Source organism: Talpa occidentalis, unplaced genomic scaffold (assembly GCF_014898055.3).
Source record: "Talpa occidentalis isolate TD23 unplaced genomic scaffold, MPIMG_talOcc4v2.1 talOcc4.8, whole genome shotgun sequence".
NCBI classification, from domain to species: domain Eukaryota; kingdom Metazoa; phylum Chordata; class Mammalia; order Eulipotyphla; family Talpidae; genus Talpa; species Talpa occidentalis.
This window is the reverse complement of record NW_023605194.1, coordinates 21,463,426-21,485,559: the sequence shown is the minus strand read 5'-3', so window position 1 is coordinate 21,485,559 and position 22,134 is coordinate 21,463,426. Positions and strand designations below refer to the sequence as shown.

The following is a 22,134-nucleotide window of genomic DNA, read 5'->3' as shown; positions in this document are numbered from 1 at the left end:
CCGTGGTTAGCAAGGAGAATTGCCAGGAGCACTGGTGCTGGCCAGGGGTAAGAGATAGGAAGGAAGTGGGGCTTCAGGACACCAAAAGGTCAACTCCAATGAGCACCAAGGGTTCAAGCTTCTGACTGTGCAGCGGGCACCGGTGTTGTGTACTGGGGATCCTCAGTGACCCCTCCCCAGACAAGCCATTGGCCTGCATGTGGCATGTGTGCTCCTGCCGGCCTTACCCTCTAGTCTGCGGTTGAGCACTAGATGCAGCACTGGGTGAGGATTAGAGCTGAGCTGGGGTCACAAGCTGGAATTGGTTTTTCCCTACTGAGCCTTCCCCTGGGGTGCTTGGACCTGTTATTAAGTTCCAGGTGCTTAAGCTCTGTTAAGTGAGAGCTTCAGTTGTTATCTGGGTTGGGCCCTGGGTGGGGGGGGGGGGTGAGGCAGGTGTTTTGAGTATCACAGCTTCAGGCTGCAGATAGAGCCTCCTTGTGAGGAGACACAGGTGATCTGACCTGGCTCCTCGGCGCATTGAAGCAAAACGTTCAATTACAGGTTTTCCTGTCCCTTTCCATGGGGCTGTCGCTCCTGACACACACAGTAGTCTGTTTGTCTTTGAGGCTGGTCGACCTTGCTCTGCTGCAGTCTGGCTGTGGCTAGATGGAGGAGGCAAGCCGGCACCTTTCCTCTGCTGGCACCTTGGGCAGCTTGTTGGACTCCACAATGGAGTTATTTTGAAGCAAATCCCAGACATCGTGTAATCACATTTGTAGATATTTCAGCATGGTCTTTGAAGATAAGGACTCTTTAACAAAAGAGGGGGCGCGCTTGGGGGGAGAAACAGGAAAAGGAAAGGAAAAAAACTTGCCACAGTATCATTGCTTAAACCTGTTTGTCACTCTCTTGGTAAATGTTAAGATAACGTAGGCTCAAGTTTGGCTCCACCTAGAGGTGAGTAAGGTGAAATGGGGGGAGAGAGGTTTTTTTTGACACCCACTGGGGATACGTATCGGAAACACAAGGAAAGCATTACTCCAAGGAAAGAAAGTTTTTCTTCTTTTAAGATAATGTTAACCACTTTTTGGTCACACAGATATCAGTGTTTTAAATCGGCTTGGATGTACCAAGTCCTTCATGAAGGATTCCACTTTCCCTATGACTACCCAAACCTGCAGACGGCCCAGCTGGTGTATGACCGCGAGGTCCAGTGGACACTGGGAGCCATTCTGTATAAAACACGATTCTTGCCACTCAGGTAAAATATACTAAGTAAGCTGGCATCCTGAGCTCAGAAGATGTTACTTGGTGGCACAGAAGGGATTTCCAAGTGACCCCTCCCCCCTAAACGAACTAACTCCCCTTATTACCACCATGTGAACTGTTACTACTGATCAGGTGTGTTGAGACCTGAAAGAAGGTTTAGAATTACGGGCCTGGAATCTGTTTCTCAGCTTTGCAAACTGCAGAAATTCAGTTTATTTCTTCACCCACAACAAATCAGTCTTTAGGAGTGAACTCTTACTAACCATACTGACTGATAATCCGAAATGTTTCTAAAGCTCTCCTGGAAAACATTTCTGACTAGAGAACTGGAGTACAGTCTGTACAGTCTCTCTGTACAGAGCGATCTTTCCTAATGGGCAGAGTACTTTAGAGGTCGTGTCAAGTGACTTGGAAGACTTTTGAGTGGGTCACAATTAGGACAGACCATGAGATGCTTTTAGGGGGATATTTCCATTGAGCTACGGTAGCCTGCTGTTTTACTTTTAAGCATTGTGAGGTATTTGGGATAATTTTTAGGTGCTCTCTTCTCTGGATTATTTCAGATAATCCATGAGGTAGTCTTAATCTTTGGTGCCAATTTCTCTAAACTCAATACCATTAGAAGTAGGCAGGTGGTAGAAATGAGAGAAATGGGGAACTGGTGGGTCTGCCCTAACCACATCTGAGTGGTGTGGGCGACTGTTAGGACTTATATTACTCATGAGCCACCTAGTCTTCCTCCTCTTCATTTTTTTTTTTTTGTTTGTTTCTGATTTTGTCCCATTTCTGGAGGATCTAGGACTGTGAGGTTCTCTCTGCAGAAAGGAAGGTCTAGGAGGATTTACATAGCAGCCCTGGGCTTGGGGATGTTCTGCTTTGCTTGCTCTGGGGAGTTGGGGTTATAGCAGTTTTGCATAGACAGAAGAAACGGGATACCTTTTAAATCAGCATAGCTGTTTATCTCTGAAATTAATATCACTTTCCACCTTCACACTCCTCTCTAGGGATCTACGGCAGGAGGGTGTCCGACAGGCACATGGTGGCTGGCTCCGTCTCTCTTTTGTCTACAACCACTATCTCTTCTTCGTCTGCATCCTGGTGGTGCTACTGGCCATCTTCTTGTACCTTCTGCGGCTGCGCCGAATTCACCGCCGGCACGCTCGAGCCTCAGCTCCATTGGACTTACTGTGGATCGAAGAGGTGGTACAGGTGGGGCCATGAGGACAGACAAGGATTAAGAAAACTTGAGTGCCCCAGAGTTGCTGCTCATTGAATTCCATCAGTTTCTTGGCTCAGATGCTGCTTTGCCTGATCTTGTGGATATTTGACTTTGGAATTTCTACTTTAGTATCTACTTTAATTCCTTCCAATTTCCAAGTTCTCTTCTCTGAGAGAAGCTATAATTTAATCTGTGGAGAACTAAATAATGAGAGACTGGTGCTAACAAAGGGGACCAACCTTAGTCCAATTGAAGAATGCTTTGGAATTGGAGAAATCCTTTATCTGAGAGGTCTGATGTATCCCTGGGATGTAGACTTTCCCCCCCTTGCTAAAGCATCAAGTTTGGCATTGGGCACACTGGAAGCCTGGTTGAAACCAAACTTAGGACATTTGATACAAAGCTGAAGACATTCTAGCAAGTGCAGCAGCCCCTGCTTTCTCTGTAACAGAGAGATCATTTATGTGGAGATCCACAGCCTTTAATAGGGATCCAAGATCTTTGAAGTTCAGTGAAACAGATATGAATTTCCAGGCAACCAAAATAACACAACTCTTTACTTCCTTGACGACGAAGCCATCTTGAGTGTGGTTCAAGATCCCTGCCATAGTGTTGGTGATGATAGTATGTGATTTTAAAAGGTTAGTACCCCTGCCAAGTGAATGGTCCATTGCAGATTTGGACAGTATCTTATCTGATGTCTCGTATGACCAGGATAGAAAAATTTTCCGTTTCTATGTGCCTCAAAGGCTGTTCGGGCATTAATTTTTTCTTTTTGAGCCTTAACTGTGCTTGTAAGATGGAGAGACTGTAATGGGGATTAGAGACCTGGACTTGTCTGGTTTTAGGTCTCTGTCCTCTAGGGCTATTTTTATGAGTCCTTGTACAGGAAGACTCAAAGAGCTCCTTTATTTTACTGCTACAATCCATATGTAGTTTGGGGAGGGATGTATTTAGGTTGTTTTTAAAGAAGGGAAGAACAGTACTAGGAGAGTGGGCAAGGCAATAAAATCCAAGCTCTTAATTATAGTTTTTCTGAGACATGGATTTTTTTTTCTTAGACTTTTAGGGTGTCTGAAAAGCAAGTTCTAAACATTGGAATAAATAGATAAATCTGTTAATAAGGCAACTGGCAACTTTCAGAACTTTTGGTAAGGAATAGCTTAGTCAAAGAGAGCATTTCCATTAGAAATGAGAGGAAAACCAGAGTAATTACACTTTCGTCCACTATACTTCAGAGGCTTTGCTCCTCTACCTTTTAGCCTTCATGTTGATGGAGATTTCCTTTTCATAAAACTCCTGCTTTTCCCCCTGGAATCTAGAATGGTCTGCTCAAGAATATGCCCCTAATAGCAATCTTTTTCTTTTTGTTGACTTTGAATTCTAAGATTAGATGACTATGGAGAAAGGTCCCTGAGTTTACAAGGAAAAAAAGTGAAATAAAAAACACTCCCTACTGGGAGCAGAAAGGAAAATACATGCGTCATAAAAAAGAAAAAAATCAAGATCCTTTTAGAAGTAAACTGAGATAAAAAGTATACTGATTCGTGGTTGGTAGATGAAAGGTGAAAAATCTTGAATTGTTTTCAAATTAGGTAAAAAACAATCTTGCAGTTTTATAGTTCCTTTGGAAATTTTTTTTTTTTTAACTTTCCATTAGGACTTATATCACAGCAATTCCCTTTCATTTTTGACTTCTTAATTGCATTGATTTTCTTTAACTGGTCTTTGGTCACGTGAACAAGCCCTTTTCTTGTGAACGCTGCTTAAAAATCATGTCACGATGTTTTTGCTAGGCGCTGCCTACTCAGGTAACTGTTCCTTATACCCTCACCTTGGCTTCCAAATACTACTTTTGGTTGTGTTTGATTTAGTCAATAATCTAGTCAAAAGTTACCTAATTGGTTAATAGTGATCGTGTTCATTGTGCTCCAAATGAAATGACTTGGGGCTGGGGGTGATAATTAGTCCAATTTGAAAGCTTACTAGCAAAGTTATTCTTCATCTTGATTATACAATAATAGCTATACCATTTGTTAAATGTTTGTTGTGTGTCAGACACTGTTAAAAATGTTATTATGTAATCATGATAATCATTATGACAGCCTTTCAGATTGTGTTCTTTTTATAGTTGAGAAACTCAGGATACCTATGTTTATCATTTTTTTCAATATAACTGTATTCCTTTTAATTTAATTAGTGTTTTTATTTTGTGTTATATGCTTTTTATTATTTTCATATTACAGGATCTAGGCTTGTTTTTGTTATCATGAGTAAGACTTCTCAGAAATCTGTGGTATAAAAGTTGGAAAAAATTTTATCCTACTCCTTGGAAAAACTTGATTATTGCTCTTGATTCTCCCACTACTCCTGAATAATAAATTTTAAATGAAATTTCACTAGCTAGAAACAAGTCGTTAAATCCCTGCCGAGAGCCATTTACTTACATATATTACTTTTTCCTAATGAAATATTCTTGTTTATAAGACATTCCATTTAACCCTCTTTTAACCCTCAGCTTGTTAAGAATTAAGATCTCTACTTGCATTCTTGCATTTTGAGTAGTTCCCATGTCAAAATAATCATAGTTTCCTAAAACTTACATTCCACTGGTTCCTTTGAATCTTCCCCACCAGGCTTCTCTGTAATAGCAACAAGCCTGAACTGCTTAATGCTTTTGTTATTACTGAGCTAGGTCACAAATATCAAAATCCGAATCAGTGGCTTTATAGAAATATATTCGATTAGTCCACAACCCATCACTTTTCTCTAAATTCTTCTCTAACAAATTGAAGATATAATACCCAATTATATGGCATTATATCCACTAAATTGTAGTTCATGCTAAGCCAAATTATATTAGCTCCTTGAATTGATTTTCCTTGGTCAGGGAAATTTTAATCACTTTCCACCAACTTTATTTTCCAAATGTCATCCAAAGTGTTCAGACTCTCCCTTCCTCAGCCTAAGACTTTCCTTTAACTTCTGAGGCCTTAGGCATGGTGATTGAAGTATGGTGGGCAGAAAGTCTGCCTGGCACTTGCTAGTTTTTTAAGGCATTAAGACATTATATACATATATTTTTGAAATAAAATAACATACTTCTCACTGTCCTTTCCCCACACTCCTGTTCTTAGTTTTGTGTTTTGCTGTTTGTTGGGAGTGAAAAACAAGTGGGTGGTATGATCTAGGGTAAGAACAGTGAACTTCACAGCAGATTTGGACTTACGTAGACCTGGCTTGTCATTCACTGGCTCTGATCCCCGGGGCAAGTCACTTGTCCTCTCTGGTTCATTCCTCATCTGTAAGTAAGGTGACTAGACAAGATGACCTGAAGCCAGTTCTAAAGCAAGAAGTATTGACCTTTGGTTTAGAAGACCAGGCTGCCAACAGGGCAGTGGTCACCTACTTTATCCATGGCCCCTGACATAAGGTTGATGGAATGAAATTTCCAATAGGAACCATTATACATTAATTTCAGAAGCTGGGGTTCTCAAGGTCTTCTGATTCAAACTCTTGATTTTATGGCTGATGAAATTGAGGCCCAGACTGGAAGCAATGTGTGCAAAGTCACAGTGAGTAGCCTCCTGGATGCAGATTTCTTTGTTCGCTATAAAACACACACACACACACACACACACACTTTGACAGATACAGTGAAATGTTCATTGACAGAATCTGCTTGTAAGATTATGTTTTTCATAAAGCTGGCTGCAACTTACCACGCTCAGTCTTTATAACTGCTGCTGTGATTGTTTTACTCACATATGGGAATAAAATATGCAATATGTTGTTAGAAATAGCCCCATTTTCACCATTATCTATTCTCCTGTATTTAATATTTAATGATTTTAGATGTCTCTTTTAAACAATTTGCTTAATTTTGTACAATTTTCTTCACCACAGCATACAAGTTGTTCATGTGATGGTTACAATCTAAGTTATATAAGATATAAATGCCTAGTAGATCTACCTCATTAAGGAAATTGGTTGTAATTCTTGGTCGATTCCCAGACCTATTTACAGAAAGAGTGCAATTTCTTTTTGCTATCCTTAACCTTCTTTTCAAACTAATGCACAGCCAGTGTCTAATTTCCCTTTTTGCTATGGTATGTGATATGACTTCAGTTGGGATTAAGAATTAAGCAAGGGATGTTGCAAATTCTCCCAAGTTAGTCTCTTCGGTGATACTAGTCTGAGAGTCCTATTACATTCAGCCCTGCCTCCAGGGTCATATGCTTTTCACAGACTTGTGAAGATTGTTGGTGTTACAAAAAAATTTTTTTGTAAAAAAAATTCCCTGTATCATTAAACAGGCATTTCCCATTTGTCATAATTATTTCTCAGCCTGTCAGTACTGAGGAGAAACAAGGCATCTAATGACTATTTTGTGTCTCTGAAAGTCTGAGCAATAAGAGACCCATTTATTTGGAAGTTTGAGTCTTTACTCACACTATAAGGGTTTTCTACTTTTAAAATGTATTTGGCCACTGCTTGCCATTTTTATAAAAATCAAAGTTGGAAAAAAAAGTCTGAATCACAGGATGTTTATAGCCATGCTTGTGTGACTTTAGGTGACCCTGCACCGCATGCTCCTGTGCCGCTCTCCTTTAGTGCAACAACCCGTACACCCCCTGGTGGCGTCCCCCTCCTTCACCACCACTCCTCTTCAGTGTAAGCTGGCTCTGATACTTCCCTAGGCAGCCTCTCGGACAGAGCACCTTCGAGAGTCTAGCCCTTTAAATCTGCTGGTGGTGAAGGCTCTGACTGCTGTTAGCTTCCTAAAAGCCTTTTTTCTGTAAGCAAGGATCTAAACTAATACTTTGATTTCTGGTATTTGTCAGTATGTTGTCTGAAATTCTAATGCCACATGAGAACTGAAGCATATGCCGTCTCCATTATTTTTGCCACAAGCAGTGGACTCTGCAGTGTTGAAAGACATCTTTTTATTATGATCCACACCTAAATACTCCCTTCTCACTTTAATAAAACCAAAGGCTTCCTGTACTGCACCACTTCTGTATTTTTTGTAGAGCTTCACATTAAATAATTTTGCTGAAGTTCTTAAAATGTCACTAATAAACACCACTAAGTCTGTTGAGCAAAATGTGTAATGCATATTAGAAAGGGGTGCTTTCTCCTTTATGCAGGGACGTGGGTATGTGCGTGATATATGCCAATATAGAGCCTACCATTCATCCCAAGACTGGAAGGACTGCTGCTGATAAACTGGCTGCCTTCAAGTCATGGTCGTCAGTGGTGGCCTTTGCAACCAGCATCACTTTAGGCAGTAGGTGACGATTACCCTTGTGACAATCCTCACAATGGATTGCATATATCCATGTCAAAGACAAAAAAATTCCAGACTGATTAAGAAAGCTAGGTGTTTTAATTTCCTTTGATGTTTGAAAAACAATTGACAGAATTATGGAAAGACCTTTGAGAATATTGAGGTAAATTCACTTAATTTTATAGGTATGTGATGACTTATTTTTGAGGAATTACCTGGGACATCAATCTAATCATTTTCATTCATGCAATATTTGGTATGTCTGGGGTGCTAGAAATAATGCAAACAAAATAATTTGGATAAATCTTTCTATTCACCAGGAGCTGATAGGGATAATACAGTTATATTGCTAATGCAACCAGATCTGTTATCTTTATTCATCATCTACAATAAAAGAAAAATGAAGTAAAACACTTGAAACTTGAACTTATTCTATTCATTCATTGCCACTCTGTTGGTGGAAACTGTCAAAGCCTTAGTGTGAGGTGCATCTGGTTGAATTATACTGACCTCTGCTGTTTTAGTTACTAAGGACCTTAGTTTGGAGATCAGGATAGGATGGTGTGAGAACCTGACCCTATGACAGATTAAAGAATTTTTTTGACTTTTTTTAATTTTAACATCATTTTTTACATTTTTTAGACAATATTTGCTTCCCCCCCACCCCCTCAGATTGAGTCCCCATAGAATTTCCTTCCCCAAGGCACCTGTGCACCATCACCACTATCCCCTGTGCTCCTCCCTCCTCCTTCCCACCCCTCTCCCTCCTCATTCCCTGCAGTATGTCTCTGGTTTATAATAGTCTGTTTTTGTTTTTTGTGTTTTGTACTGTTATTATTTTAAAGAATTCTACCTAGAAGAGGTGGATAACCTATCAGCATACTCATAGGATCAATATAGCAGATCTAATGAGATAAGAGTGGGGTAGATATTTGGAGGAAATGGGAGTACGCTGGTTAAAATTTTCAAAGTTAACTAGATTAATAGGGCCTAAGCTAGTGATCCTCAAACTTGTCTGCACATTGGAATCAAATTAATAGAACTATTATTATATGATCCAGCAATTCCACCTTTGGATGGAAAGCAAAAACACTAATTCAAAAAGATACACGTACTGCTATGTTAATTGCGGCATTTTTCACAGTAGTTTTAAGATGTGAGAACAACCTAAAAATCTATTGATAAATGATGGGTAAAGAAGATGTGGTATAGACACAATGAAATACTACTGAACCATGAAAAAGACTGAAATCTTGCCATATGCAACAACAGAAAGATCTTGAAAGTATAATACTAGGTGAAATAAGTCAGAGAGACATACTGAGTGATTTCACTTTTATGTAAAATAAAAACAAAACAAGCAAACAAAACAAAACTAAAACCACAAAGACAAAAAAGCAGACTGGTGGTTACCAGAGGGAAGGTGGGCTAGGGGTGAACAGAATAGGCGAAGAGGATCAAGATAGTACAAACTTTCACTTACAAAATAAGTCAAGGAGCTGTAATGTACAGCAGGAGGATTGTAATCAGTAATATGTTGTTGCAAATGTGAAAGCTGCTAAGAGTAAATAGATTTATTGTGATGATCATTTCACAATGTATACAATAAGGAAATCATTGTGATATGCACTTGTAACATTCCATGTTAATTACTTACAAAAATTTTTTTAAAAAGTTGAATGAAAGCCTTGTGAAATATCGAGACCAAAGTCACATGAAATCACTAACAATCTGTTTAAATATGAGTGAGTGTCCATGTACCACATCATCAAGACCATAAATTTTTTAAAAATTAATTAATTTAGGGGGGCGGGGGTGGGAGGGGAGGGATTGGGGTCAGAATGGGGGGGCTGCAATTGTATGGGGAATATAACAATAAAATTTATTAAAAAAAAAAAATTAATTAATTTATACAAGCACTGGGTACAGTCAGAAGCACGGGAGGGTGAGAGAATTCACCAGAGCCAGAGCGGGGAACAGAACAGGCAGACTGACGAAATACACTGCTGAGGGGAGGCAGCGGGCGAGACAGGAGAAGTCTGTCGCGCCGTGTGGGACCCTCGCCCGATGGCTGGGGATCAAACCAGCGCTCAACCGCTGCGCCACCAGGGGAGGCCCAAGACCATAAATTTTTTTTATCTATAAAACTATTAGGAACCCCTTTCAGGAACCATTTTACACAATCTATTCTATTCATCTTAATGATGTAATAGCACTACCAAGAGAAACTAGATTAGTGCTTGATGAATCCAAGTAGTTACTGGTAATTATCTCCTTTTTTAAGCATTCATAAACCATCTGGCTGCATTTAGATATTAAGCTTGTCAAAATCTACCCTCTATCACTACTGAAAATGAGAATAGAAAACATGAACTATTCCTGAAGACTATCTGATTACTTAGTGTGTACCAATTCTTTCCTTTGAGTATTTACCTGATAGAACCTAAAAGGATAAATAATTTCTACTTAGGCAGAATCAGGACTCAAAGATACAGAGCTCATGCCTGTAGAACAAAGAGTTTGCCAATATGAAGAAATATGAGACAGCCTATTAAGCAGCAGCAAACGGCAGACATTTCTTTCTCTATATTAAACCTGATTTTCAACATGAAAAGTACCCATGCTAAATGACATTCTTATGTAATGACTGTCTCAAAATCAGGCAAAGAATTTTGACTTGACCAATGTGGAAACCACAAGGTCATCCTCTTAGAAAAGTCCCAACTCTTGTGCTCTCTGATGAGCTCTCAAAAGCAGTTTCAGTTCTAGAAAGTTGATCCTCTCAGAATTATTTTGGGACTCTTCGGAGTTCACTCATGAGCCAAAGGGCACCACTGAGCAGCGCCAAGGAGCCCGACTGGTGAGTGGCAGCCAAAGGCGTTGGAACATACATCAGCAGAGTGCTAATGCCCAAGCCCACCTGTTATAAAGGAAAGAAAGCAGTAAATAAAGTAGAAACCACAAAGTAAGAGCTTGAATGACTGTGCATGGATAACCAGATACACAAGCCTCCGCATTCTCCCATCAGAGCATTAAAAAATTTTTAAATGAAAAAAATTCACAAGTTAATGTACTTAATGACAAAGAAAAGTCAAACAAAATGAAATTTCCCCATTCCTTTTACATACGCCAAGTCCCCTCCCCAAAGGTGGCCACTGTTAATCAGTTTCTATACACTTGTAATTTGTGTACACATTTACAGAGAAACATACAGTTTTGTATGTTTTGTCTCTCGCTCTTTTTTTTTTTACTTAATGTGTGTCTTGATGTCTTAAGATTTTAAACTGCTGCCCTTATTCCACAGTATGTATGTTCCATAGCTATTTAACAATTTAGTTTGTTTTCAACTTCTCACCACCATAGTAATTCTGCAATGAATTTTCTTGTCCATTGCTCTTTCATATTAGAATACCTGTAGGGCAAGCACTAAGAAATCAATTTGCTGGGCCAGGGGACTATACATCTAACATTTCATTTGTTATTTATTTTTAAAGATTTATTTTATGCATACAAGAGCTGGGGCACAGACCAGAGGTGTGGAGGGTAAGAGGATTCACCAGAGACAGAGTGGCAAACTGAACAGGCAGACTGACTGAAGTACACTGCTGAAAGGAGCAGCGGGCAGAAGTCTGCTGCGCCATGTGGGTTGCTCCCTCACTGGCCGGGGGATTGAACTAATGCAGCAGAGGCTGCGGATAGCTTCAGAGGCTGCGGATAGCTTCATAGGTTGCGTCTCAACCCCTTGCACCACCAGGGGGCCCTATATCTAACATTTTAAAAGATACTGCCAAACTGCCCTCTGGGTCGAAAAAAAGCTGTATCAACCCATGTTCTCATCAAGAAACATGGCGGTGTCCATTTTTGTATACCCATGCCACTACTTGATTATCTTTTTTCCAATCTGAGAGACAAAAAATGGCAAGCATTGTTTTAATTAGCTCTTACGAATGAGGCCAGTTTTGCATATTTCATGGCCATTCATCATTCCTCTTGTGAAAATTAAGTATTGATAACCTTTATTTTCTGATTATTACTCTTTATCTATTATAAATTTTGAAAATACTTTCTCCATGGACCTCCAGTGGTGCACTCAGCACACGGTACTTACATGAAAATATTTTCTCCTACTTTATCATCTCTCCTTTTTCACTTTGTTTTGGGAACATCATCATATCAGAAAGAAATGGTTTATACCTGTGTATATGCCAAAGCTAGCAGAGTTGCTGCTGCTATCTTGGTCCTTCGAGGAAGGGGAACCCTCCGGGAGAGGAAATAGAGCACTGTGATGGCAGTAACTGAAGTGATTCCCTGCAGGGAGGAAAGTCTCATCAAATGCCAGGGAGAAAGTCTCACCCTCCTCGTTTCCACTCACTTTACATATATCTCTTCCAGAACCCCTGAGTAACCACTAAGCACTTTCCTGCCCAGGTGCAGAGAAGCACCCTGCAGGTCCTCCTCTGAATAGTCCACCCAGTCTCTTTCAGGCTTCTCTTCTGCTTGCCCATTAAATGTCCCTGTTTCCCAAGTCTGAATTTTCAGCACATCTCACTTACCCACTACTCTCTATCTTCAATGACCTTATTCACCTTATAATTTGGATATTCCCCAGGCAATGCCCTTAATTTTGAAATTATTCTTTGCATCCTTCCCCTAATCTTATCTCTCCTCTAATACTGTATTTCTAAAACAGGGCTGACCCCAGCATGTGAGGGATATTATTTTCCTGTGAGCAGAGGGAGGTAGTGGTGTTGCCAGTTAGTGCTAAAAATGATGAATTCTTATTTTCATTCTCATCTGTTCAGAATGTCAAGAAGGATGTTTTTTCTATCATATTTCTATATCTATTTCACTTCTTTTCCTTTTCAGAGTTGCCCATGTTGACAATTCCAACCAGATTTTACTTATTTCAAACTGTGTGGAGATAGGGAATTTGGTTGGAGAGGGTGTGGGTAATTAGGATAGAAGCTTCAGATCAGGGAACTGGTGCTAAATCTTTTCTAAAAAGAAAATCTCCACTCTACCCTCTCACTGTTGCCATCAGTGCTTCACTAATACCCCAATGCCTGTAAGAGGTTCCTTGTGCTTACTAATGGGTAACTACCAGACAGGCTTACCAGAACCCGATGGTCAAACTGCACCATGGTGGGATTCTCAAAAACATTCCTCAGAATGGGGGAGAAGGTGAAGAGATCTTCTGGGATCCAAGATTCTCCCATCTTGGGGAAGGAGTTGTAAACAAGTCCAGCATCTAGCCCTGCCACAAAAGCCCCTGCATTCCAATATAAAGGGAAATGAGAGAAAGAACAGACCAACAATTAATTTTGACACAGAAAAGCTTTTTGTCCCGGAGTCAGACAAAAGTCAAAAAATAATAAGATCCACAGCAGAAGTTCTCAAATGGAATATATATCACAATCACCGTGAGAACTAGAAAAAGAACTGCCAAAAAGAAAAAAAAAAAAAAAACTCCTACTAGAAATAATAAACATAGTAAAATGACAGGAAACAAAATCAATATACAAAAATCTGTTGCGGGCCTCCCCGGTGGCGCAGCGGTTGAGCGCTGGGTTGCGAAGCTGCCCGCGGCCTCTGCGGCGCCGGTTCGATCCCCGGCTGCTCCCCGGCCACAGGCGCGCAGGTCCCACATGGCGCGCAGACCTCTCCTGCCGCCCGCTGCTCCCCTCAGCAGTGTACTTCGGTCCTTCTGCCTGCTCTGCTCCCCGCTCTGGTGAATTCTCTCACCCTCCCGCGCTTCTGACTGTACCCAGTGCATGTATAAACAAACAAACAAAACAAAATAATAAATAAATAAATAAATAAATAAATAAATAACATGCCTCTATTAAAAAAAAAAAAAATCTGTTGCATTTCTATATGCAAACAAAGAATTAGAGGAAAGAGAAATTAAGTTAAATGCCCATTAACATGAAAGGCTGGTGTGAAAGGAAATATGAAAATTCAGGTGAAAAGGGCAAAGCACTAGGCAAGAGATCCACCTGAGTGTGGAAGGAAGACAGGCTGGCTCTGATGACAGCAGTCCTACCTGAGAGAGCTGTAAGGAAAACTAGGCCTGTCGTTCCATGAGCAAATCGTCTCAACCACAGAAGTTGACGGGTTTCAGGCAACTAAAGAAGAAAATAAAATCATTCTGATAAATTGCATTGTAAGGACCTATGAGAGACAACCAAACTCTCTACCATGAAACCCAAGTGACAGTTTAAGGCCAGATTTTCTCTGACACCTAGAGGAGGTTAAAAACTCACAGCAGATATTCTATACCAACAGGATCGTGTTTTGTTTATACATTTACTGGCCGCCCTGCTATCCTGTAGGTTTAGTAAAGGCAGGATCTGCCATCTGTCTTGCTTTCTACACTTGATCTTAGCCAAAAGGCCGAGAAGCGATATCTGTCTTGCTTTCTACAGTAATCCTAGACTAGCACCTGCACATAGGTACTCAATAAGCACTTGCTCAATAACAGAGTGCTTTGTATTATTCAAGGGGAAAATGCTTTACGATGGCCAAAATAATATGCATTAAGATACAGAACTGGGTTTTCATGTTGTATGTGATACTTAGTGCTTTTAGTATATTTAGCAAATATATGCAGGATCTAAATATATTAAATATATTTAGTATATTTACCAAATATACTCAGTATCAAAAATGCATAAAATGCCTAGATTCAAGATTCTTGCATTTAGTATTATTGGGAAAGTTCAGTTTTGGCTTTGTTTTTATTATAGCCAAATTCTGATACTAATCAGTGAATCAACAGATAGTAAGTTAACACATTCTGTCCTACTGTCCTAATTGGGATCCAAGCCACTTACTTCAAGTATTGATTGGATTATTCTACAACAATACTCTTAAAAAACAAACAAACAAAAAAACTGGAAAAAAAAAATTGACCTAGAGGGGCCTGGTGTCTTGAAAACTTCTATTAGTATTGACAACCTCTAAAAACAAGTCATACCTTGTATTTAAACCAAATCAAAAAAATGTAAAAACTAGCACAGAGAATATAATTTTAGGCAAGATCACTACTGTACTGTAAGACCTGATAAATGGCAGGTCCTCATCTAAAGAACAAACAACCCAGTATGGCCCTCATACACCACCAAAGGTTTAGAAGTAACTTTCATTTTGGCCTTCCTCATGTCACCATCCTCCTCTGAGAATCAGCAGTAAAGTGGTTGCAACACATCTTCTTGTTGGAACTCATTCCCACTTTGCTAAAATTCACTTTTCACCTTTCCCAATCAGCAATGCTGACAAAATATTCAGCTCCCATAGTCATTTTCTGTGAATGAGTTGCTCCAGCCCAAAACAAAACCGTACATTTTACTTTGCCATAGTAAAGTTCAAAGCCCCAAAGTTCAGTGTTTCTCTAAACTTTGATTATACCTAGTTTCTGGTCCATTGATAGCTTGATACCAAAGGAACGAGTGCATTTTGATATAACTTCCTGTTAGAACCAGAGTTTCCATTTATCTGACCCTGTCAACATCTGTGCAGATGTGGTAACAATACAGACTAACTTTTACCTTGTGCTGAGGGAGCAGTAATGAGAGTGAGGTCCACAAGCTGGCGCAATAAAGAACAAGGGCTGATCCCAGGTGAGCAGCGAGGCGGTACTGACTGACCCGAGGGATGTCATGGGAGTCTGGTTTTTCTTCTAATCCACTTTTCACCATATACCATCCTAACAGACCCTAGGTAAAAAGAGAAGAAGCAAATAAAACAAGGTTGAAACTGCTCTACTTTATTCTGAGGAAGCAAATTATCAATTACCTGAGCTCTCCTTTCTCATACCCCCAACATGCCAGGAGTCTAACATTCCCATATGCACACAAATTTAACCACTGTTTAGATTAACTTACACTAAAGCCAAATGTAAAAAGCACACAAAAGCCTATCTGTGGGCAAAACCTTACAAAAGCTAGAAATAATTTAATATTATGTAAACCAATAAAACAATAAAAAGAGAGCTGTTTCTATAAAAATTAGATTGAATACTTTAGAAGCGCTTGACAAAGGTAACTACTTAAAAGCAATTGCTGTGAAACCAGATGGAAATAGACAATTATAAAAGTTTGCAGGGGAAGTCATAAAAGCTCTCTAAGGCTTTGTGGGCAAATTCTAAGTCTAAGCTCACACTTCTCTTTAGGAAAACATGAAACAGGGCCTCCCTGGTGGCGCAAGGGGTTAAGCACCGCACTATGAAGCAATCCGCAGCCTCTGCAGCATGAGTTCGATCCCCAGACAGCCAGAGAGCAACCCACATGGCACAGCAGACCTCGCCTGTCTCGCCTGCTGCTCCCCTCAGCAGTGTACTCCGGTCCATCTGCCTGTTCTGTTCCCCACTCTGTCTCTGGTGAATCCTCTCACCTCCACACTTCTGGCCTGTATCCCAGCTCTCGTATGCATAAATTTATAAATAAATCTTTAAAAAACAAAAAAAAAGAAAACATGAAACAAAGTGATAGCTTATGAGGATGCAAAGATTTGAAGTTAAACTACAGTCAGAGAACTTAGCTCTTCACTAAAAAAAAAAAGAGAGAAAAGGTAATGAAAGTACATGTTTAAATTTAAAAGTTTAAGGTATATATTATTCTGATTCCCTACTTTATCTGACTTTTCCATTTAACCAAACAACTGTCAGTTCTAGTCATATCAGATAAGATATGGCCTCTTTGCCCCCATATCCTGCAAAGTCTAGGATCTTGTCAAAGAAGTGGGATTCTATCACCTTTTCTATTTATTTATTTTTATTATTTATTTATACAAGCACTGGGTATAGTCAGAAGCGCAGGAGGTTGAGAGAATTCACCAGAGCCAGAGCGGGGAACAGAACAGGCAGGCTGACGAAATACACCGCTGAGGGGAGCAGTGGGAGTGGCAGGAGAGGTCTGTGCGCCATGTGGACCCTCGCCAGCAGCTGGGCATCGAACCCGCACTGCAGAGGCTGCAGGCAGCTTCGCAGCCCAGCGCTCAACTGCTGTGCCACCAGGGGAGGCCCTCTACCACCTTTTCTAAAGATACACTCTTCACTAAATCTTTTTGGGCATTTCTTTCTCCTTTCACCATACCTAGATGTTCTAATTATCTTGAGTTCACTTGCATAATACATTGGAAGATATGATTTCTGGCTCGCACTTCCCTTTTTCCATAACCCTATCTGCCATCTTCAAACTTCTGTATCACCTAAGCTCCTAGTTTCTATTAGACTTTCATTAATCTCTAATTCTTTATCTGTTTCTATTATCTCTTCATCTCTTCTGTCTCTCCCCATAATTCCGAATTAGTCCATATTACCACTTCCAAGTTAAATGAACCAATTATCTTCCTCCTGATGAAATTTTGATGTTGTTTTAATATCTGATACTCTCCCTTAAAGTTTGCATTTTGGCCCAAATACTCATTAAGTGTCTTCTCTCACATTCTTTTTCTTGAGATTCTCAATCTTACCTAACCCCGTAACTGTGTGAGTCTTTCAAAGCTCTTTTCCTTAAGAGGTATTTATTAGGTGGTTTTATTATTTTTTTTTAAGATTTATTTATTTATACAAGTATGGGGGTACAGGCCAGAGGCATGGGAGGGTGAGAGAATTTACCAGAGACAGAGTGGGGAGCAGAACAGGCAGACGTACTGAAGACACTGCTGAGGGGAGCAGCAGGCAAGACAAGCGAGGTCTGCCACTCCATGCGGGGATTTCCTTGGGCGGCTGGGAATCGAACCTGCGCTGCAGAGGCTGCGGACAGCTTCACAGCACTGCGCTCAACCCTCCGTGCCTCCAGGGAGGCCCCTCATTAGGTGATTTTAATCACCATTTACACTTCAGTATCTCTCATATACATCTGTATTCTAAAATCATCTAAAACATCCCACAAAATCTTTCTTTTGGAACATTCCTAATTGCTTTACAGCCATTCCAGCATAGGGATCCAACTTCCCCATATAGAAAGCAAATTAGAAAAACACGAAGAGACCAGAATGCAGGAGAAGAAGCAAAATGGGAAAGAAATTCTAATTCTTCCTACAATGGGAAAGAAACTGGGCCTCCTTGGTGGCACAGGCGGTTGAGCGCTGCACTGTGAAGCTGTCTGCAGCCTTTGGAGCACGGGTTTGAAGCCGGCCGGCCAGGGAGAAACCCACATGGCGTGGCAGACCTCTCCTGTCTTGCCCACGCCCCCCTCTGCAGTGTATTTCGTCAGTCTGCCTGTTCTGTTCCCTACTCTGTCTCTGGTGAATCCTCTCACCCTCCGACACATCTGGCCTGTACCCTGGTTCTTGTATAAATAAATAAATCTTCAAAAAACAAAAACTTGAGTTTTAAAAAAAAAAGATCAAAAAAAAAGAAACTATAACAAAAAATATAATTACTGTGAGATTACTGATTCCAGGCACTAAGCTAAGTACGTTATATGCATAATCTCATTTAATATTCATACAACCTACTATTATGTCCAAATACTGGTAAAGAAAACAGAAAATACAGAGATTAGATAACTTGCCCTACTAAGTAGCCAAGATGGGCCTTGAAGCCAGACCTGTGACACTAAAATCTATGCTCTTACCCATTACTGCACCTCCTCAAAGATTACTTCCTTAAAAATAATGCCAAATAGAAAGCCCCAGGGAGCATCTCAAGTTTCCCAGCCTGAGCAAACCTCACCTGGAAGCAGACTAAACCACAGAGAGCAAGAACACGTCCTTTCATGCCACGGCTGAGCCAGCCCTTTCTCCAAAAGTAGGCAGCAGGCAGGATGTATGCAAGGCCTACAAGGCGTCCCCACATACGGTGTGAGTACTCCATGTACCAGATGAACTTGAATTCTGCCAATGTCATATCATGATTTAAGCTGGGTGAAAAGGGAAGTCAAAAAGAAGAAACATTCATCTGATTTTTATTTCCAGGGGAATGCCGGAACATTCCCAGTCTTGAAGTCTGACAGACCTACCCTCTTCATCAACCAACTCAGGGTAATTTCAGAATTGGAGGTTTAGAGTAGGGAGCTCACCAAACATAACTGAGCCAAATATCAAGAAATAATAGCATCTAACCATTTCAAAATGTGTAAATGATCAAAAGATTGAGTGGGCCTGTGGGATATTTACCTGACCTTCTGTAACACTTACATTTTAAATTCTGGAAACTGCTGGTATTTTTGGAATTCTGCTTCCCATTCCTCTTGGCTTGTAGGTGGCTTCATCTCCTTTATTAAATGCCAATCTACCATTGAGAGGCCAGACTCTGTCAACCTTAAGATAGGAAAGAAATTTGTGTGTGCGTTCACATACAATGCTAAATTACTCATAAATCGTTTTCAGCAACAAAGTGGATCTGAACTTAAGCCCTCTAAAGGGAAACACATCATTTCCTTGTTTCCTTTTCTGATATCTTGTTCTCTTCTTCCCCTTAGAATTTTATCAGAAACAGATATAAATTTCTTTACTCCTTGTTCTCTTAATGTTTTCATAAAACTCTCCCTGCTTCTTTCATAAATATTCCTTAACAGATAAAAATCAAACTTTGGACCAAAGATATGTGCGCTAAATGCTTAACCAATATTATTTACACAGGGAAGACACTGATTGCAGGTATGAAACATTTAGGTTCTTGAGTAAATTTAAAGGCAATAAAATTCAAATTTGCTGCACTTCCTCATTACAGTCTATATAACATGGTATTTTGAAATGAATGTATTCCACATTCCACAGGGAATGTGGAAAAAATTTGAGGAACACATACTTTATTAATAGCAAAAGAGTTTTCAGCAAAAGGAATTAAACTAAAAATAAAGCCTAACTTTAGGTGTAAGACAAAAATGTACAAGATAAGCCCACATCTTATTAGAAAGCAAGGAATTAAAGGTTAATAGGGTCCTGGCAAAAGACCTGGAGCCAATAGGAAGAGGCTCCCACTAACTAAAATAGCACAATTTGAGCAAATCATCATCGCTGCAATGGACTTAAATATATCAAATATGTCTACACAGACAAAGTCATAAATGATACTTTAAAACTAAAACACTTTTTGGCAAATAAAGGGAAGGAAAATTTTATCCTGCCTATATAAACTGCATCTACAGATAACCAAATTGCTGACAAGGAAAAGTTTCTCTTTAGAGTTAAAAAAAAACATTACAATGTTGCAATATTAATGAAATAATGACTGTAAACAATCATCATCAATGGCTGTTTGTATTTGTGACACCAGATCATCCATGAAGTATTTTGTCCTGCCCCCAACCTGAATCTACCCAAGCAACAAGTTTATAGGAAATACAGGGAACAATGGGACATGTTAAACACCACAAGTATGTAATCAGCAAAATCCAGAGTGTGGGAAACTCCATAAATAGGTTGGGTTTCTTCAACAACAAAAAACTATAGAGGGGTGGGAAGTTTAGATTCTGAATCTATAAAATCTCTATAGATTTAAAGAGACATAAGAGGCATATGAACCAATTGTGACACGTGGAACTTATTTGTATTTAATTCAAACAAACTACAAAAATTTGGGGGACAAATTTGATCTGACTGTATGCAGAAAATATACACAAATAATGTAAAGCTAACAATTCAGACCTAAGCCAGTCTTTATAAAGGGGTACTCAGTAATAAAACCCTAAACTGTTCTAGGGCATCAGATATGATCCCTCTTGAGACCTCAGTTTCTAAAGATCTAAAATGAGAGAGCTGGAATAGATGATGCCTAAGGGCTTACTCTCCTCGGTCATCTGGATTTCCACTGATGATAACCCAAATAGCTTGACTCACTATGAGATTACTCACCTAGTAACTCCACCAAGAATAACTGCTCCAGCCACTGTTCCACTGCAGATCAGAAGCCATCGGCCCACCACCCTTTCAGCAGCCTGTGAGGGAAGGGTCACTGTACCCCTTCCAGACTGCAAAGCTACTTCAGAGATGGTGCTGTATTGCCCTGGCCTCAAGGGGCGCCTGATCCCACAGCTGCAACCATGCTAAGAATCAAGACAGACAAATTAACACTGGAGAAAGGGGAGATGCCTGACACCATGATTCACTCAACCCCACTCCATCTGGAGAGAACAATCTTTAAGGCCACAACTTCACTGCTTCTGCCCTGGTAAAGTCATCTCTTAGCTGCATTACCCTGATCACCTCCCAACTTGGTTTTCTTGTCTCCAGTCTCACTCCAATGCATCCCCAAACTACATGAACCTTCTGGACTGCATACTTCCCCCTGGACTTAATTCTACACTTAGATGTGGCTTATTTTCTTTCTCCTATGGGTCTTTCAACATGATTTCTCTCTGACAGGGACACTACTTGTCCCTGATTGACCTACTATAGATCTGAACTTAGCATCACCTTCTCCCGGAAATGTTCACAGACTCCAGCAGCTCCACAACAGGTCACTTGCATGGCACCTGTACCTCCCCTGTTACAGCCCTTAACGCACTGTAATGTGCCTTCTGGGTCATTCGTTTCTAATGCCCACTAAACTCTAGGTGTGGGGACAGCAGTGTTCGGTCAGTCTGGCTTTCTCTCCAGCTACCTTTGTTTCTAACACATACGTTAACAAGACCTTAACAAAGATTTGACTACTGAATGAACTGTGACTTCTTCCAGTGCAAGAGACTTCTGGATCTTTCACTTCCCAGTTTCAACACGTAAGAATCATTCAGTAACTGGTTGATCTTTTTTCTGACTATCATTTAAGAGTCCCAAATCCCGTCTTAAGGAAACCTTAATTTCCTTTTCTATAGAATGGAGTTACAGTCCCTAAGCTAGCTGGGGATTTTCAGTAAAAACCAAGTATATGGGTAAACATTACCGAGCTTTTACTATGTGCTAAGCGGCTGCTGTATACGGAATTATTTAATCCTCACAAAAACCTTATGATGTGCTGTCCTCATCCCCCTTTACAGGTGAGGAAATTCTCGTACAGAAAGATTTCCTAATTTAACTAACACCATACAGTGTAAGTGGTTGGTCCGGATCCGAATTCGGGGGCTCTGGGCACGAGGAAACGTATTTTCTACTCCAAGGAGCTACGGAAACGTGATTTGTATCCTCCTTCTGGCCCTTTCTCCCGTGCCCTTTCCGCGACTCAGTCCGCTGCGTGCGGTACCTGTGCTCTGGGAGCCGCCCTAGGAACAAGGAGCCGGACACACGGGTTCCCCACCAAAGCCTTCAAAGGTGGAAAGAGCAATCGCTGCATTCTGAGGACCGTGCACAGCCGCCACCACACCTCACCGCCCGCGGCGTCTCCCCTCCGCCACCAGAGGAGAAGCACTTCCGGGTTACGCAGCCTGCGCCCATCTTCTGGCGGCCAGAGAGCAGTGACTACGCCTGCGCGGGCACCTCTTACTTTCGCGGG

The 22,134-nt window shown here is 40.5% G+C and overlaps 2 protein-coding genes across 4 annotated transcripts in view; one reads left to right on the top strand and one right to left on the bottom strand.

Annotated features, from left to right (window-relative positions):
• Positions 1-8,270, top strand: part of ENTPD7 (ectonucleoside triphosphate diphosphohydrolase 7) — a 56,210-nt gene extending 47,940 nt beyond the window's left edge. For both annotated transcript variants that reach the window (XM_037495739.2, XM_037495737.2), the window contains exons 12-13: positions 1,082-1,243; positions 2,256-8,270. In XM_037495739.2, coding sequence (XP_037351636.1) covers positions 1,082-1,243; positions 2,256-2,472 — 379 coding nt within the window. In that variant the 3' untranslated portion in view covers positions 2,473-8,270. The remainder of the gene's footprint in view (positions 1-1,081; positions 1,244-2,255) is intronic.
• A 1,313-nt stretch (positions 8,271-9,583) lies between these two features.
• Positions 9,584-22,113, bottom strand: LOC119233904 (cytochrome c oxidase assembly protein COX15 homolog). Of its 2 annotated transcripts, XM_037496592.2 has the most exons (9): positions 21,886-22,113; positions 20,562-20,752; positions 18,903-19,025; positions 18,439-18,625; positions 15,308-15,475; positions 13,804-13,885; positions 12,875-13,029; positions 11,955-12,068; positions 9,584-10,680 (listed from the first exon to the last, which is right to left on the bottom strand). In XM_037496592.2, exons 1-9 carry the CDS (start codon positions 21,973-21,975, stop codon positions 10,549-10,551), a joined length of 1,242 nt encoding a protein of 413 aa, XP_037352489.1. In that variant the 5' UTR covers positions 21,976-22,113; the 3' UTR covers positions 9,584-10,548. The 2 variants fall into 2 exon arrangements, with proteins under 2 accessions (XP_037352489.1, XP_037352491.1); XM_037496594.2 differs by lacking the exon at positions 20,562-20,752 and having other exon boundaries at positions 21,886-21,915.
• Between the last annotated feature and the right edge of the window lie 21 nt (positions 22,114-22,134).

Excerpts from the sequence above, each read along its gene's own strand:
- LOC119233904 (XM_037496592.2), bottom strand. The coding sequence starts at position 21,975 with ATGCAGCGATTGCTCTTTCCACCTTTGAAGGCTTTGGTGGGGAACCCG. Across the intron at positions 19,026-20,561 it reads ATTCTTGGTGGAGTTACTAG|GTTGACAGAGTCTGGCCTCT; the intron begins GTGAGTAATCTC and ends TCCTATCTTAAG. Across the intron at positions 15,476-18,438 it reads GTGGTTTAGTCTGCTTCCAG|GGTCTGTTAGGATGGTATAT; the intron begins GTGAGGTTTGCT and ends CTTTTTACCTAG.